General features: G+C 41.1%; 1 protein-coding gene across 2 annotated transcripts in view; it reads left to right on the forward strand.

Annotated features, from left to right (window-relative positions):
* ELMO1 (engulfment and cell motility 1) overlaps window positions 1–15,933 on the forward strand; it is a 508,334-nt gene that overhangs the window by 187,481 nt on the left and 304,920 nt on the right. For both annotated transcript variants that reach the window (XM_057730899.1, XM_057730900.1), the window contains 5 exons: window positions 3,736–3,887; window positions 6,003–6,081; window positions 10,861–10,911; window positions 13,779–13,901; window positions 15,331–15,462. In XM_057730899.1, coding sequence (XP_057586882.1) covers window positions 3,736–3,887; window positions 6,003–6,081; window positions 10,861–10,911; window positions 13,779–13,901; window positions 15,331–15,462 — 537 coding nt within the window. The remainder of the gene's footprint in view (window positions 1–3,735; window positions 3,888–6,002; window positions 6,082–10,860; window positions 10,912–13,778; window positions 13,902–15,330; window positions 15,463–15,933) is intronic.

Below are 15,933 nucleotides of genomic sequence, written 5' to 3' on the forward strand. Positions count from 1 at the left end.
TTCTCCATGGTCTTTTCAGTTTTGATAACGTAGGATAATTTTAAGATCTCAGTCTAAGTGATTCAAAGAAGTGATTTTAATAATCTGTCTCATTGATTCATGCACTGTGATGCCCCTTAGCTTCTTTTTTTTTTCTTTTATAAATTTATTTATTTATTTGTTGGCTGCATTGGGTCTTGGTTGCTGCACATGGGCTTTCTCTAGTTGCGGCGAGTGGGGGCTACTCTTCATTGTGGTGCACGGGCTTCTCATTGTGGTGGTTTCTCTTGTTGCAGAGCACGGGCTCTAGGAGCATGGGCTTCAGTAGTTGCAGCACACGGGCTCAAAAGTTGTGGCTCACGGGCTCTAGAGCACAAGCTCAATGGTTGGTGGCACACGGGCCTAGTTGCTCTGAGGCATGTGGGATCTTCCAAGACCAGGGATTGAACCTGTGTCCCCTGCATTGGCAGGCAGATTCTTAACCACTGAGCTACCTAGGAAGTCCCACCCCTTAGCTTCTTAAGGGTCACCCAAATAGTCCTATTTTTTCACTTAGGTAGCACTTTTAAATGAGCGGAAGCATGTGGATGTAATATATATAATTATTGTTAGCTCCTCCTACTTCTTTTTCCCTTTGATACAGACCTACTTTCAAGAAGCTGTACTTTGGCTAGTTTAGGCCAGCTCACCTGTGTTGGCCAAAAGTACAGAGCTGGGAAAAATAAAGGCAAAGGAAGTCATTATTGATTTTTGGGAAGACAAGGGAAATTAAATTTTAACCAGACAATCTTTAACCTTCTATAGCTATACTACTATCTATAGTTTTTAAACTAGATGTAGAAAATAACATTTAATTTATACATTCATGAATTTGTCCATGCACCAGTGAAGAGCCTGTCTACAGTCATCGTGTTTATTCAATAAGCCCTGATGCCTTGGTTTTTAGTATTCATTAGATGACAATATTGGGTTGTTTAGGTGTATAATTAAAACTATTGACAAATGAGGCAAAGGAGAAGTTAGTTTCAAAAAAACAACTAGTATCTCTTACAGAATTGTGTATAGGACTCTAATGAGTTGTGTGCCTGCTGTCCTGCAGGCAGTACTCAGCTTAGTGTGTTACGCAAAATTTTGTAAACTGCTTTAGGATTGCTGAAATGATGAAATGATGGGATCTGTATGTCAAAGAAGTGCTGAAGTAATGGAAAAGGTTAATTTTAAACAATACTTTGATGAAGGTAAGGGATTAGGTTCATGAGAGACAAATATATAAAAATGGCAACTGAAAATGGGTTATGCAGGTGGGGTACCATGTCTGAATTAAAGCAAAGGTCATAACCTGTTTTACCACCATTGTGTAAGCCTGTTGGGAGCAGGTGAGAGTTAATAACTTGTAGAGGACTTTAAAACCCATTATAAGAAAGTGTGCTTCCTATCAGGAAACATTGAGAGTTTTGATTATTTCAAGAAAGGAAATACTGTCGAAGGATATTTATGGAAGTAGAGGATATTTGTATTAGAGGGAGATCTTGTATATAGAGGAAACTGAAGAAGATGCTGTCTTAGTAACCCAGGAAGGAGTTGGACCGTGGCCCAGTGTTGTGTATATACAACTGAACATGTATCAGAGGGGAGACATTGCAAATGTGTCCACAGAAATAGAAAGTAAGGAACTGGGACTATTAATCACTATTGATTATGTCAAACTTGGAGAAAGGTATGCCTGAGAAAGGAGGAATAAGAAGTCAATGAGATTGATTTTTAGCCCATTTAATTTTAGGCTTTGTTGGAATGTCTAAGTGAAGGTATACTTTTGGATGCCAAAAATAAGCACGTAACATACTTCATGGTAAATGCCTTTTAATCTGGCTGTCTGTGCTAGATTATAAAGTCCTTGAAGTTAAAAATCATGTGGGTGTGCGCATCTCTTGATTTCCAGATAGCACATGGTCAATACATATTATTAGAATGAATGCAAAGAGGGGATGAAGGCTAGAGAGTGGGGGAGGGAGCTTGACCATAAGCTTTCAGCTGGAAGATTCTCCAGGAGTCTTAAAGTTACGTCCAGATTTACTAAACGGAGACAAGAAAAGGAGCGTGGAAGGAGAATAGAATTAGTGCAGAGAAGTCAAAGGTATTGTCAATGCACTTTGTGGTGAGTTCTCTAATAAGTGCCAAGAATTATACTGGGACAATGAAAAATGGTTGGGGTGGTGTTGGTAGGGAAGTCAAGGAATTTCTATTCTATTTAGAAGAGATCTAAGTTAGGTGTTAAACCATGAGCATGGTATGAGGGTCATTGGAGTTTTGTGAGAGAAAGATGGCCTTCGAGAAAGAAAAGTGACCTTAGCATGGTAGATCTGATAGGGGATCAGGCCCAGACCGTGAGGATTAAGGCAAGGGCTTGCCAGGAACAGTAAACACATTGGAGAAGTTTATTAGCTGTGAAAGGAGCTAAAGCAGTCTTTTGAGAATCTTAAAGTTCTCCTACTCTTCCTGTCGCCTGTATTATAAAGTAATAGCTTTTTGGAATACAAAATCATGATGTGACCTCACTTCTTCATATCATGTACTTTCCGCTCCCTGAGGCCCAGGTGTATCTGGAGGCAGAGAGGGTACTGATGTGTGTACCCCCACTCCAGCTTTCACTGGGGAGTCATTGGGCTAAAAACAGTTGAGCTGGTAACTGTACGTTGTCATGGTGCTTTTGCATTTTACCTTGTACACGGATGGAGAGGGGATGAGGAGAAGGGGTCTATGGGACAGCAGAAAGGGAGACATTAGTGTTGACATGGGCGGGGGGCAGGGTGAAGTAAGTGTTATTTTGTCATAGAACCAAATTATTTAGCTTTTAAGAAAGCAGTCATTACAATGATATAATAACAACATTTTAGTGTGAGTTGTCAACAGACAGGAATAACTTTTAACAAGGCCTCTAAAATAAAACCTTTATGGTCCCCATGTGTTTGGGTTACTGTGCTCCATTATTCTAACCCTTATTTTACTTCCCGGTTACATTGTGATTTATTATGTTTGAGGCTTTAGTGATTAATTCCTTAGGGAATGTATTTTAGAGCTTAAAGGACTATTTTAACTTTTAGCACTTCTAATTTAAATGTTTTCCTGTTTGCTAAATTTCAGAGAGATGAGAAGAATTTATTTTAACCATAAGAAATTGGAAGAATGGGGGAAAGAGTGTTTCATTGAGGAATAAAAAGGAGAGTAGCCGGTGACTGAAAAGTTGCCAATTGAATTGTGTTGACAAGTGTGATTTATGTGAGTCCCTTAAGAATGTAACAGTAGCATAATAAGAACATAAAAGCCATGGATCCTGTGGGTGAAGGAGTAGCTTGGAAATGAAAGGGAATGGCTATTAGTGTATGTTGAAGTTACTGTCTCAAAGAAACACAAGGGTTCTTACAATATATGTGTTGAAATTATCTGCCCCTAAACGCTGAAACTCAGAAGAATCATTCCAGAAACACCAGACAATAATTCTTTGAAGCTGTCTCCTTTTTAAAATTGCTTGTTACTGAACTAGAGAAATAGGATATAAAAAGTGGTTTTTAATGAGGTGGTGAACAATCATTGTTAACTCCATACGTTTCTGGCTATTCTGACGTAATTCCAGGTAATTTTCATCCTCGGTGTCTGGTGTGTCTTAAATGAGCTCCCAGTTTACTTGATTTGCTCTCTTCTCTGCTTCTTTGCTCTGCTTACCATGAGTAGTCAGCCGTGTTTCGCTTGGGTTTTCAGATAGCAAGTTTTGTCAACAAGTCGGCCATAGACGTCTCCATCCTGCAGCGGTCCTTGGCCATCCTGGAGTCCATGGTGCTCAATAGCCACGACCTCTACCAGAAGGTGGCGCAGGAGATCACTATCGGCCAACTCATTCCCCATCTTCAAGGGTAAGCAAGATTGATGCCTCTGCAGTGAGGAGGGAAGATGCTTCAGGTAGACAGCCTCCATGATGCCCTGGGAAGGGTTTTGTATTGGTTTGATTAAATATACAGAAAAAGAATCTTGATTTGGTATGTAATCAAACCATGCCCCATGCTTGTCCGCCATCACACTGACATGGCACAGTGACTTGCCGCTGGGTGTGCCCCTTGCCTGTCCTTGTCACTAGTCTGTCCCCAGTGCCTTGGTAGGCACTCAGTTCTGATAAATGTTGGTAGATATCACTAGAGCTTTACTTTTTTTTTTTTTACTTTTAATAAGACACAATAAGACAATTTGTTCTCTTAAGTTCTCAACAGTCTTTATCCTTAATCATATAAAATAGTGCTTTCTGTAATATAATGAGAATTTTCACAGTCAATTAGGATTTTTTAAAGCCAGGCTTCTTTCTTCAGGTCCAGGTGATTACGGTGACCTTTTCCCTGTGTGTTTTATAATATACACGTTTTGAAGAGACTTGAGCTATGAGACAGCTGCCCTGCAGCCTTGGGTTTTGGGGGAGCTCTCCTTCTCGCCACCCTTAGGTAACTAGTAAGGTTGCCCCTGATGATATGAGCCTGAGAAGGACCCCCTTGTACGATGCCACTTTATCAATTAAAGTATTTTGGATTGCAGGTGGCAAGAAGCATCCTGAGCTAGGACAGGGAGTTTATTGAAAGGATACTGGGGCACTTTATAGAACTGAGGAATGACTTAAGTAGCTAAGCCTTGGGAAGGCCAGAAACTATGGCCTCCTTGGAGTCCTCACAACAGGCCTTTTCTCTAGCGTATTGGCTGGCAGTAACGTGACTTGGCTCCCAGTAACTGCCGCCCCTGGTCTCTCAGGTCACATTGGCAAGTTTTCAAGAGGAAACCTGATTGGCCTGTTTGGGCTGGGGGTGCAGAATGGGGATGTGAGAGAATATTCAGTAGTGCTCAATATACCAAAAATGTCAACTATGTGTTTATAATATAAACTACCAAAATGCATTACATGTTTCTGTTATTTGAAGGGGGGATGGTGACTAGAATATAAAATTTTAAGTCACACAAGCTATGGATTGTGGCCTCAGGGAAAATTAACACATGCTCTAAAGTGATGATTTTGTGTGAAATCTCTCTGGAAATCACAATTTCACATGTCCCTGAATGTGAACTGCATCAACTTTACAGTCTGTATCTTTCCTCTGAATCTCGAGGGCATCGTTTTGTATATACAGTGTGCTTTGCCAAGTAGAGAGTTTCTTATTTGCCAAGTGCCGTGTTGAAGATTTTATGTGTATTACCTCATTTTATCCTAAAAGCAGCCGCTTGAAATAAGTGTGTTCTTACCCAGTATTACAGATGAGGAAACTGTCGAGACACCCCATGAACTTGTCCAAGGCCACACAGCCAGCCTGTGGGGCACTGGGCTTAGAATTTCATCCTGCCAAAGGCTGTGTTCTAAGCTCTGCATCTTCCAAAATTGTCTCTAAATGTAGTTCACAGGCCTCTGCTCTTTGTTTATGCCTTGGGTCCTTCTTATTTACTATTTACCACACAGCTAACATTAGATCTTGGCTTCATTTGGAATTTCTGATTTCATTCCTGTGAAAAGCGAATTTGTAAACATAAAAACCTGTTCTTCTTGTTATTTAAAAGTTTCTAGTTGGAAATAGATTTTTAGAATATGTAATATTGCCATGGAGACAAAGCAGTTTCCCTTATAATAAGCCCAGGCATGTGGGGACACCCAGGACTATTCCCAGATATACTTCATGCATCAGACAGAAAATTACACACACACACACATCCCCTGGTCCATGTTTTTGACTCTAACAGAGAAGAAGGGGAGAGAACCAGTCGTCCACCTATACGTCTGGGTGATCCACTGAGCATGTTTTGTCCGGTTAACAATAGTAATTGTCCCCTCACTGTGTTTCCAGCCTCGTGATGGTTGAAGTACATTTTCAGTGTGGTCTGCATTTTCTAGGTCCTGGCTTTCTCTCTCACCCTTTTTGGTGGGGAGATGATCAGGAGCCTTATCGTGTTCTAACTCAGAGGTAGCCTTTTCTGACTTTCTGTATTATTCTGTGTCTTTATAGGACAGATCAAGAAATCCAAACCTATACCATTGCAGTGATTAATGCACTTTTCCTGAAGGCCCCTGATGAGAGGAGGCAGGTAAGTTGCATTTCTTTTGTCTTAAAGACTGTGCCCAGGGCTGGCAACTTTTGGTGCAGAGAGAGCCCTCCCCTTCCCATCCCAGGAGCTCCTTTGGGCTCCCTGCTGCTCTGTGGTTTGCCCAGCCAGCCTGGGATCATTTACAGACCCAGTGGGAACTAGGTGGCGATAGGCAAGGTCCTGTCTGCAGTATGTGAAACCCAACATAGGAGCCCAGAACAAGGAGATGAAAGAAAGATGAAAGTGCCTCTGTGGTGGACACAGAGTTAGAAGCCCCTGTGATCTTCTGTCATTTCACTGGATACTCACTGGGACCAGGGAGGGATGGTCCCCATTTTCCTGATGAGGAAACCTAGACCTTGAGAGTTGTCACACTTTCCCTAGGGAGGTGTGAGATGGGAAGGTGAGAAGACAGGACAGAGAACGTGCAAATTGCTGCCAGGTTCATCTGTGAGAGAGGCTCTTTGTTTGGTGATATTTCTGCTTCTGTGTGTGCATGTGGCCAGGAAGACTGAGCAATTCATTTCCTCTCCTCTGTGCAGACAAGAGGAGGGAACCCCTTAAATGTACCTATGTGAAATCTACCCTTTGATACTGTCCTTTGTTGATCTTTGATTCTTCTTCAACTAGGGAAAGGACTGTGATAAAGTGGCTGTGAAAGAAGTGGGTTTTTGCATGTCCTAGAATTTGGCTCACACTTCAGAATCCATTCATGTCTTTTTTTTTTTCCATCAACATAACATATTTGTTACCTTGGTCACAATTTACTTCATCTAAAAACTGGATGGAAATATGAGGTCTCTCAACCCCCTTAGAAAGTGCACTGGGGAGCTTGATGACAGTTACCAATAAATTGTTTTAGAAGAATTTACAAAGCTAGCATGCTACTGAATACTGTGTCAAGAATTTTATTTTTTTACTTTATTTTTTCGTTGCCAAGGATTTTAAACCTCAGTGACTAAATGTGATGGTTTCTGGTTTGTTTTCCACGTAGGATTGTTTGCTCATTCCTAGCGCCTACGTTTGCACAATAAGTAGAGTGGCTTTATAGTTTCCTGTGCTTTTGGTTTGGTGTTGGCTGAAGCCAGGAGGTGCCTGTCCTCCCCAAGCCTGTGTTCCAGTCTGGATTTTTAAGGGTGGCTTTGCAGATCTTAAGTGGGATCATGGGTAGGGCTGCTCCTTTTATATTTATAGCAAAATACCGGGCTTATGATAATTCCCATCAGCCCAGCAAATTGCCTGGGCATGTTCACAACCCTGACACGAGCAGCACATACACAAGCTTGACATGGGCATTGAGAAGCTTGATCCTTCTACTAGGCAGGCCAAGGACGCCTGGCCAGACCACTGATGGCTGCTTGTAGAGTGGGGTCAAGAGCCAGGCCAGAATGCTGACCTGACCTCTTGAGACTGTCTTTTTCCCTGTGGCTAGACTAGAGGAAATGAAAGCTCATGCTCATGCCAAGTGCTATGATGTCACTTGGATCTCTGCATCTAGACACAAGCGAGATGCATACACCTTGTATCTTTCTGTTATACTAAAACTACTGTTAATCTGTTGAATTGGAATTGGAGAACTAGGGAATTAGATGCCAGTCTGTGTTGACTCCAGGGCAATGCTAACAATGCAGATATAATGGGGTACCATTACATTAGGTTTGGATTCTGTTAATAAAACCTTTTTTTATTCTTATAAAATTATGCTCTATGAGACTGATGTGGCACAGTTTGACCATATTTGCTATATTGATAATAAATCACAAAGGATTTTATCATGGTAAAGAAGTTGGCAGATCTCTTCCAAATTTCTCTACAAATATTTATGGTTTTGATAAGCATTTTTTTAAAAAACCATGTTTTTTAGTTAAAAGACTTGGTAGAAAAATCAGAAAACACAGATTCCAAAGGAAGAAGTTTTAGAGACATCTATAATTGCATTCCCAGAGAGGGAACCACTACAACTGCTCACTCCTGTGGAACTGTCACGGTCCTACTTCCTGCCTTGTTCTGTGCAAAGACTCTCTCGCAGACATCATTTTTCCACTAGGTGTGATCGTACTGCATTGCACTGTTTTTTGTTTGTTTGTTTTTTAATACTTTTAAAAGTAAACAAGATTTTGTGGACATCTTTCCATGTCAGTATATCTATACAGGCAAACCTTGTTTTACTGCATTTTGCTTTATTGCCCTTACCAGATACTGTGTTTTTTTACAAATTGAAGTTTTGTGGCAACCCTGCATCAACCAAGTCTATTGGCACCATTTTCCAACAGCATTTGCTCACATGGTGTCTCTGGTAATTCTTGCAAAATTTCAAGGCCTCCATCAGCAAAAAACTACGACTCTATGAAGGCTCAGAGGATGTTAGCATTTTTTAGCAATAAAGTATTTTTAAATAGAGGCATGTACATTGTTACACACTTAGCAGACTACAGTATAGTGTAAACTTAACTTTTATAGGCGTTGGGAAACCAAAATATTAGTGTGACTCACTTGACTGAGGTATTTGCTGAGTTGTGATGGTCTGTAACCAAACTTGCAATATCTCTGAGGTCTGCCTGTACTCATATCCATATCTATATCATCTATGCTTTTATACCATCCTGATGGTGCAAAACATTCTCCATAGATTCTCAAGGTCACTCAAACAATTCCTTAACATTTGACCAAAAAAGCCATGATGTGGACCAAAATTTTTCTCTTTTCTCTCTGACCAAGCTCCTGATCCTTTAGGAGGGTAGTGGAATGTTTCATTAAACATTTATTGCCTACTCTGTGCCAGCCATTGTGCTGTGGGCTGGGAATGCAAAGATGAAAAGGACAGTTTCTGTGCCCTTGAGAGGACCATACTCTTATGCAGAAGATAAATGTTATATTGTAAATGGATCATTATAATAACTGCTCTGGTAGATGCTGGAAATATATTGTCCCTTCTAACTTATTTTAAAACTTTGTAAGTAGATAACCTAATATAGGCACAGAGAATTTTGTTTCCTTTTCTTTTGTTTGCGTGTCAATTAAGCAATAATTTCATTTTTATAAAAGAAAAGAAATAAAAAGAACATTGGGCCTTTTGTTTTCATCTGGTCCAAGAAAAGAGCGATGGACCTTTCTGTTTTCATCAGGAAGAAGTCACGGCTTTCTGCGTCCTGTGGAAGGGCAGTTCCCTCTGGATTGTCGTTTAACTTGTTTCTCAAGGTGTCCTCATCCTTGCCTCCTTGTTTTCAAGAGGGTGGAAGAGGACTTAGTATTGAGTTTGTTTTTGTCATTGTTGTGGTTTTAGTTTTTATTGGAGTATGGTTGATTTATAATGTGGTGTTAGTTTCAGGTGTACAGCAAAGTAAATCAGTTATACATATACATATATCCACTCTTTTTTAGATTCTTGTTCCATATAGGTCTTTATGGAGTACTGACTGGAGTTCCCTGTGCTATACAGCAGGTCCTTGTTAGTTATCTATTTTATGTATAGTAGTGTAGTATTGGATTTTGACTTTGATGCCATCTAGTCCTTTTAGATCACCTTAGAGTATTTGTGTGCTTTTCTTTTCAATGCAGCGGGTCAGCAGGGGCATTAAAATTAAGCTCTAACATCTAACAAAGTCCTCTGAATTTCCATCCCTTCTTCTCTCTCTCTGGCTCTCCTTTCTGTGGTGGCGATGGCCGTTAGGTTGGTGTAGAGAACAGTGTTGACATCCTTGATTGTCCTCTGACTGTAAGTCCCCACGTTCCCTTCATCAGCACAAAGAAGGCCCTGCACCCCCATTCTGCTCCCGTCCAGCCCTGCCTGTGCTCCCCTCTGTACTTCTTCCCCGTGTTCTGCGTTCTCCTTGCTTTGTGCAAGTTTATTTTGACCTTGATCAAATTGACGGTTGTGTTTTTAAATCATAGCTTAGTTTCTTCTCTACTCAGTAAGAGTAGCGACACTAAAAGTACCCCCTGCCCCGACCAAAAAACAACATTCAAGTGACTTCCTGAATATGAGCAGTATTCTTCCTTTTGAATGTTTGTACCAAGATTGTGTTCAACTATTTAATTTCCCCTTCATATCTGCTTGACAATATTTAGAAAGGGCTTCTGTGAATCATTTCATTTAATAAAATAGCCTGCAAATCCTCTGTGCCAGTCAGGCAGGCCAAAGCACAAAGCACAGCCTGCAGAACTGAGGCCCAGGAATGCTGAGTGTGGACCCTAGGGCTTGGCATCTGCCCAGATGTTTGTCCTTTGCTCAAACTTCACTCAGTTCATTTGCATAGATGATTAAGCCCTGGGGTATGTACTACTCACTCTTTGGTTTTGTACAGATTAAGATGAAATGGCTTTTAGAAGTCTTAGATCTTTAAAGTGATGGCCCTCTGGTATTGGAATCTCCTCGGTGCAGACATATGTTGCCTTGTAGTAAAAACTCCTTGCATGTATATAGCCTAATAAAAGCTAATGAACCATTCCAGTGAAGAGCATCGCTTTCATTTGGAGTGTTTGATTTTTATTCAGCACTCACCTTTTCCTGGAAGGAGGAAATTCCTAAAAAATAAAAGAAAAAAGAAAGAAATTTGCAGGTGCTAGATTTCCTTCCTGTGCTTTTTAGACTTTGCTTTGTTGTCTAACCGACATTCAAAGTGTAATCCAAATACCGCTGTCCATTTAAGTCCTATCTTTGGTAACAAATACTGCTGATATCCAGTTTTGAAGCACACCCAAGGATAAAGTCATTTGAAGCCATGTGGAAATGTATCTTTCTAATCGAATCTTTTTTGTCGGTGTGTTTTTCTTCAACAGGAGATGGCGAATATTTTGGCTCAGAAGCAACTGCGTTCCATCATCCTAACAGTGAGTGCCTATGCGCTGTGATCAGCTTGTTGGGGAGGAGTGGTCTGGTGTATTTATTTATCTCCTCTTTTGGCTTGGTTTTGTGGTTTGTTCTGTGACTTGCTTCTGTGGTGAAGCAGTAGGAACTAGAAAGGAGGAAGAAGTGTGCTTTTGGAAATGGAATAAACAAAGCTTTCTCACAGGAATGGCCTCACGATTGGAGGGAGGTGAGGGGATCTCTGGAACTGCTCTAGAGAGAAAGACATTCTGGCAGGAAGGGTTGGAAATCCCTGTCTGGTGGGGCAGATTTATTATACTCACCGTAGCTTTAGCTTTGCATTTCAGGAAATCAGGGGCTCCCTGACTTTAAAAAATCCACCAGTATGAGCTTATACTGTTTTTTTTTTAAGAACTTTTATTGAGATACAGTTGACATACAATAAACTGCATATATTTAGAGTGTACAATTTGGTATTTGTTTTCTTATTAGTAGTGTATGTATGGCAATCCCAATCTCCCAATTCATTCCCCCCAACCTTCCCCGCTTTCCCCACTTGGTGTCCATATGTTTGTTCTCTACATCTGTGTCTATTTCTGCCTTGTACCATTTTTCTATATTCTGCATATGTGTGTTAATATATGATACTTGTTTTTCTCTTTCTGACTCACAAGCTTATACTGTTTTTAATGAGGAAACTAGCTGGAAACATATCAGACTCTGAGAGAAGTCCTGAAATTTTGACCCTTTGCTAGAGAAAGGCAGGAGAGACAGACGTGAAATCCACATATTAAGGGTGATACAAAAAGGAAACCTCAGTGGAGAAGAAGCTCTACATGTTATGTTGTGAATGTTTAGAAAGGAATCAAATAGCAAGATTTCCTGAGGCCTTATCTGCTACTCGACTTTTAACCAAAGGCTGAGAGAAGCATGTGTGATTGATTCTTCTGCTTACCAAAACAAAACAAGACAAAAACAAAAACAAAAACAAAGCAACCCCCCCCCCCAAAAAAAACCCCACAATGATTTGCACTTGTGTAATTCTGAAAAGGAGTTCTGCAAGCTTACAGTTATACACACACATACACACACGCATTCCAATACAGCGAGGCCATTAAAAATGAAAAACCTTATGAGGACAATCAAAATAAATATTCTAGAACCCAAAGCCAATAATAATGACTACAATTTGTCATCAAGCTTGATGTTAGACTTCCTGGCTGTTAAGGATAAAAAGAAACCATATGAGTGTAATTTTCATTGTTTGATAAAAGAGGTACTCCAGTTCTTCTGGGGATGACATACTTTCCCCCCTGGAACTGGAATTTGAAATGGGTGTTGTTAGAGCATTCTTATAGATTCTTGGTCCAAGAATGGATTTGTAGAAATTGCAGAGGGATTCACAATATAGTTATTTTTTATACTGGCTCTCAAGAAAAGTGGAAGCAGCAATATTAAAGCACAGTGCAGTGAAGGTGTTTGTGCAGGGAGAGGAGAGTGGGGAGATGAAGGACTAGAAACTTGGAGCTAAGATCTTAGCCTGTTGTTGGTATTGCCTTGGTGTGGCAAATGGAGTTAAAATACCCAGAGATGGGGTGGGTGGAATGACTGTAGCTGCCATGTCTCAAAGATCAGTTTGCTTCAATGGAACTTTTTAAATGAGACTTTGATGGCTAGAAGTTCAAGGTTGGTATTCTCTGGCAAAAACTTGGAGTGCAGATACTTCTGAGTTGCTAATAAAATAGATACCTATATACTCTAGTACCCATACACTTTGGATACCAAACATATACTACGAATTAATGTTCTATTGGGAAGATTGGAGGATATGAGGTTTGATTCTCCCCCCATCCCATTGCCTTGCTTCCCACCCCCTCCCCAAGCCACCTAATTTTGGTTTGGCAACTTCCTTCTATCCTTCGCCCCACCCCTACTTATTTAGTTCAGTATTTCAACATGGTGCTGAGAGCCAGATTGGGGGACACCCAGAGAAAGTTCTTAGAGACAGCAAGACATAATTGGGTCTAGCACATTTAAAATAACTCATTTGAATTGGGTGTTTCATCACGTTGACTGGTTGGTTGGCATTTTTAAGGTACAACCGTGGTCTCTGCCATAGCGGGTGTGTATTAGGCTCAAGGGTTGAATCCCATTTCAAACCCAGCTCTGGTGGGGACAGAGGCCACATATCTAGTCTCCTGCCACTCCCTTTGTATTTGTTCCATTTTGCTCCTGTTTCTAAGGGGAAGGGTCATTTTTTAGAAAATTGCATTGTTAACGGGTGAGTAAAAAGTAATATACATAAATTCACTCACTGCATTGTGGTGGCAGTAGTTACTGTATAGTTTCCACAGCGAGTTAACTACAAACCTGATAGGTACTTTGCTTCTTAAACTTTTCCCCATTCGGAAGTGGGAACACTTGTCAGAGACAGTTGTAGGGTAAGATGATGGCAAAATTGCTTACAATGCACATGCACCATTTGCTTCGCTCCTGCGGCAAGGGGTGCCTCTGTTGTAAAAATCCGCATTTCTCCTCGAGCTCCTCTTATTTCAGGCACACCTTCTCTTGATGTATATGGCTGTCATCACCACTGAATTTCTACCTCCTTCCCCACTTCTACTCTTCCCTGCACACAGTAGGTCTTTTCCCCAGTTCTGGCCTAAAGATCAGGAACCTTATTGGGCCCTGAAATGTAAAGGAAAGCTCCAGGGTCACCTGTGTGCTCATCTTTCTGCTGAAGGGTGGTCCCATCCACCTCCATCCCCCATGCTCCCAGATAAGGACTTCTGAGGGTCTGCTTGGCACCACCTTGGGGGGTAACTTAGGCTATTCACTTTTTGTTTTTTCCTTTGTTTAAAAACATTTCACTTGTGAACCGTCTCCCCAGCATGTCATCCGAGCTCAGCGGGCCATCAACAATGAAATGGCACACCAGCTGTACGTGCTGCAGGTGCTGACCTTTAACCTTTTGGAAGACAGGATGATGACCAAGATGGACCCCCAGGACCAGGTGAGTGCTCGTTAGACAGTGGTAAAAGCACACGAGGGAAAGAGTGTCATTAAAAGTCTTTTCTTGGGCTACTTAGAAAGCAGGAAGTTTTAGATGATGATAGTATTATTTTAGTATTATCTCAGAACTTAGGGGGATGGACTTAAAATTTAGGCGAATCTAGGATCAGAGAATAAAATAAATGAATTATTTCATTATGCATCAAACACATGCGTATTCTTTCTTTATTGGATGAGAAAGCTTGACGTCACATGCTACAAACATTGGCCCTTGGCCCCAATACCTTCAATGGTGATCGCTTTGGCATCAGGTTCCCAGAACACACGGGCCACCTGGTAGCTCTGTGTGAGATCGATTTTGCAGGCCGAGGGAGCAATTTCCATTCTCCAGTGATCAGTGCCACGGGTGAGGTCCCAGGTTACATCTGATTTCTGGGCTTACATCTTTGTCAGTTGGCTCTTTGCTATCATTCTCTCTAGGTCTCTGGCTGCTGTGCATGAAAAGTTAAGCCTTGATCCAAAAGGCTTTGGGGGAACTTTACTGTGTGGGGACGGAGTAAGAGTAAACAGCTGGGAGCCCTGCTGTAGCACATTTTCAACTTAAACAGCGCTGCAGCTTTGGAAAGGAAAACACTCATTATTGGCACGTGAGGGTCTGATCTCTCACAGATGTGGATGTACATGCGAAGTGTGTAACCGCCGCAGCACTTCATTCATGGCGTGAGGCCATGCGATTAGAATGATGGAGAGGCTTCGAGCGGCCGTCTAACATGCCCCACACTTTTGGCAAGGCCAAGTGCAATCATCCCAGAGAGATGCAACTGTCTTACCGCTTCCAGTACGAAAGGCAATGCATCTTAAGGTGGAACAGCCCTTCCTCCTTGGAAATATCCTCCTTTTATTTAAACGATATATTTTTTTCTTACTGCGGTTAAATATGCATCGCAGAAAATTTATAATTGTAACCATTTTTAAGGTTTGTTTCTATGAAGTCACTTCTCAGTGGAGTCAGGGATCCCTTGTCACTTACATATTGTACATAAACCTTATGTGCCTCTCACTTTTTTTCTGGCAGTACAGGACTCCCGGTCCTCTAAGTTTTTTTTTTTTTTTTTTTTCCAATCACAAGCCCTCCATCATATTTGGGGCTCTCATTTAGAACTTCACAAGGCAATTGATATCAGTGTTCCAGGTGGCTTGGCTGTGAGGATAATTGTGGAATAAAGCCAGGGCTGACCAGTGAGGAGAGTGGCAGGAGGAAAAGAAGTATACAGAGCTGTAACTTAGAACATTGGTTGCCTTTTATCTGTTTTTCTTTTGCCTGTATGCAGTGATTCATTTAGACCCTGGGGAATGAGGAAGTAGATGTAACGTCACACATTGAAGGCAGCTCTCTCCCCCTCCCATTTTTTTCTCCCTAACCCCTTCAGGCTCAGCGGGACATCATATTTGAACTTCGAAGAATTGCTTTTGATGCAGAGTCTGAACCAAATAACAGCAGCGGCAGCATGGAGAAGCGCAAGTCCATGTACACCCGGGATTATAAAAAACTTGGCTTCATTGTAAGTAAGGCATCTCCAGTAAGCTCTCCTTCCAGCATCCCAGGGCTTGACCTCAGCCACATAGCTGATATCTCCTCCGAGCGTGTGGTCCTCTTGTGCTTTACAGAATAGTTTCCACATTTGCCAGATGTTTAGCTTCTTTAAACAAGATCACATGAAAATCTCTTCTGGCTGCAGTGAAATGGAATAACTTGCACAAGTGTGACTAATGCTGAGTTTGTTTATTCAGTTCTGATTAAGTGTAACCAAGAGTAGTTAGCCCAGAAAGCATCTAGACTTCATTAAATCTACTTCACAAGAGGCTTAAGGTTCTATTTAAATTAAATAGGTGATGGCAACCATGGGATGAAACTTATTATTGGGCTACTGATTGGATTATTCACATACCTCGATTTTGTATGAAAGTCAAATTGAGAGTCTTCTGAAATTTAATCACGATGTGATTTATGCAATTTATATTTTCCTAAAAAT

Source organism: Hippopotamus amphibius, chromosome 4 (genome assembly GCF_030028045.1).
Source record: "Hippopotamus amphibius kiboko isolate mHipAmp2 chromosome 4, mHipAmp2.hap2, whole genome shotgun sequence".
NCBI classification, from domain to species: Eukaryota; Metazoa; Chordata; class Mammalia; order Artiodactyla; family Hippopotamidae; genus Hippopotamus; species Hippopotamus amphibius.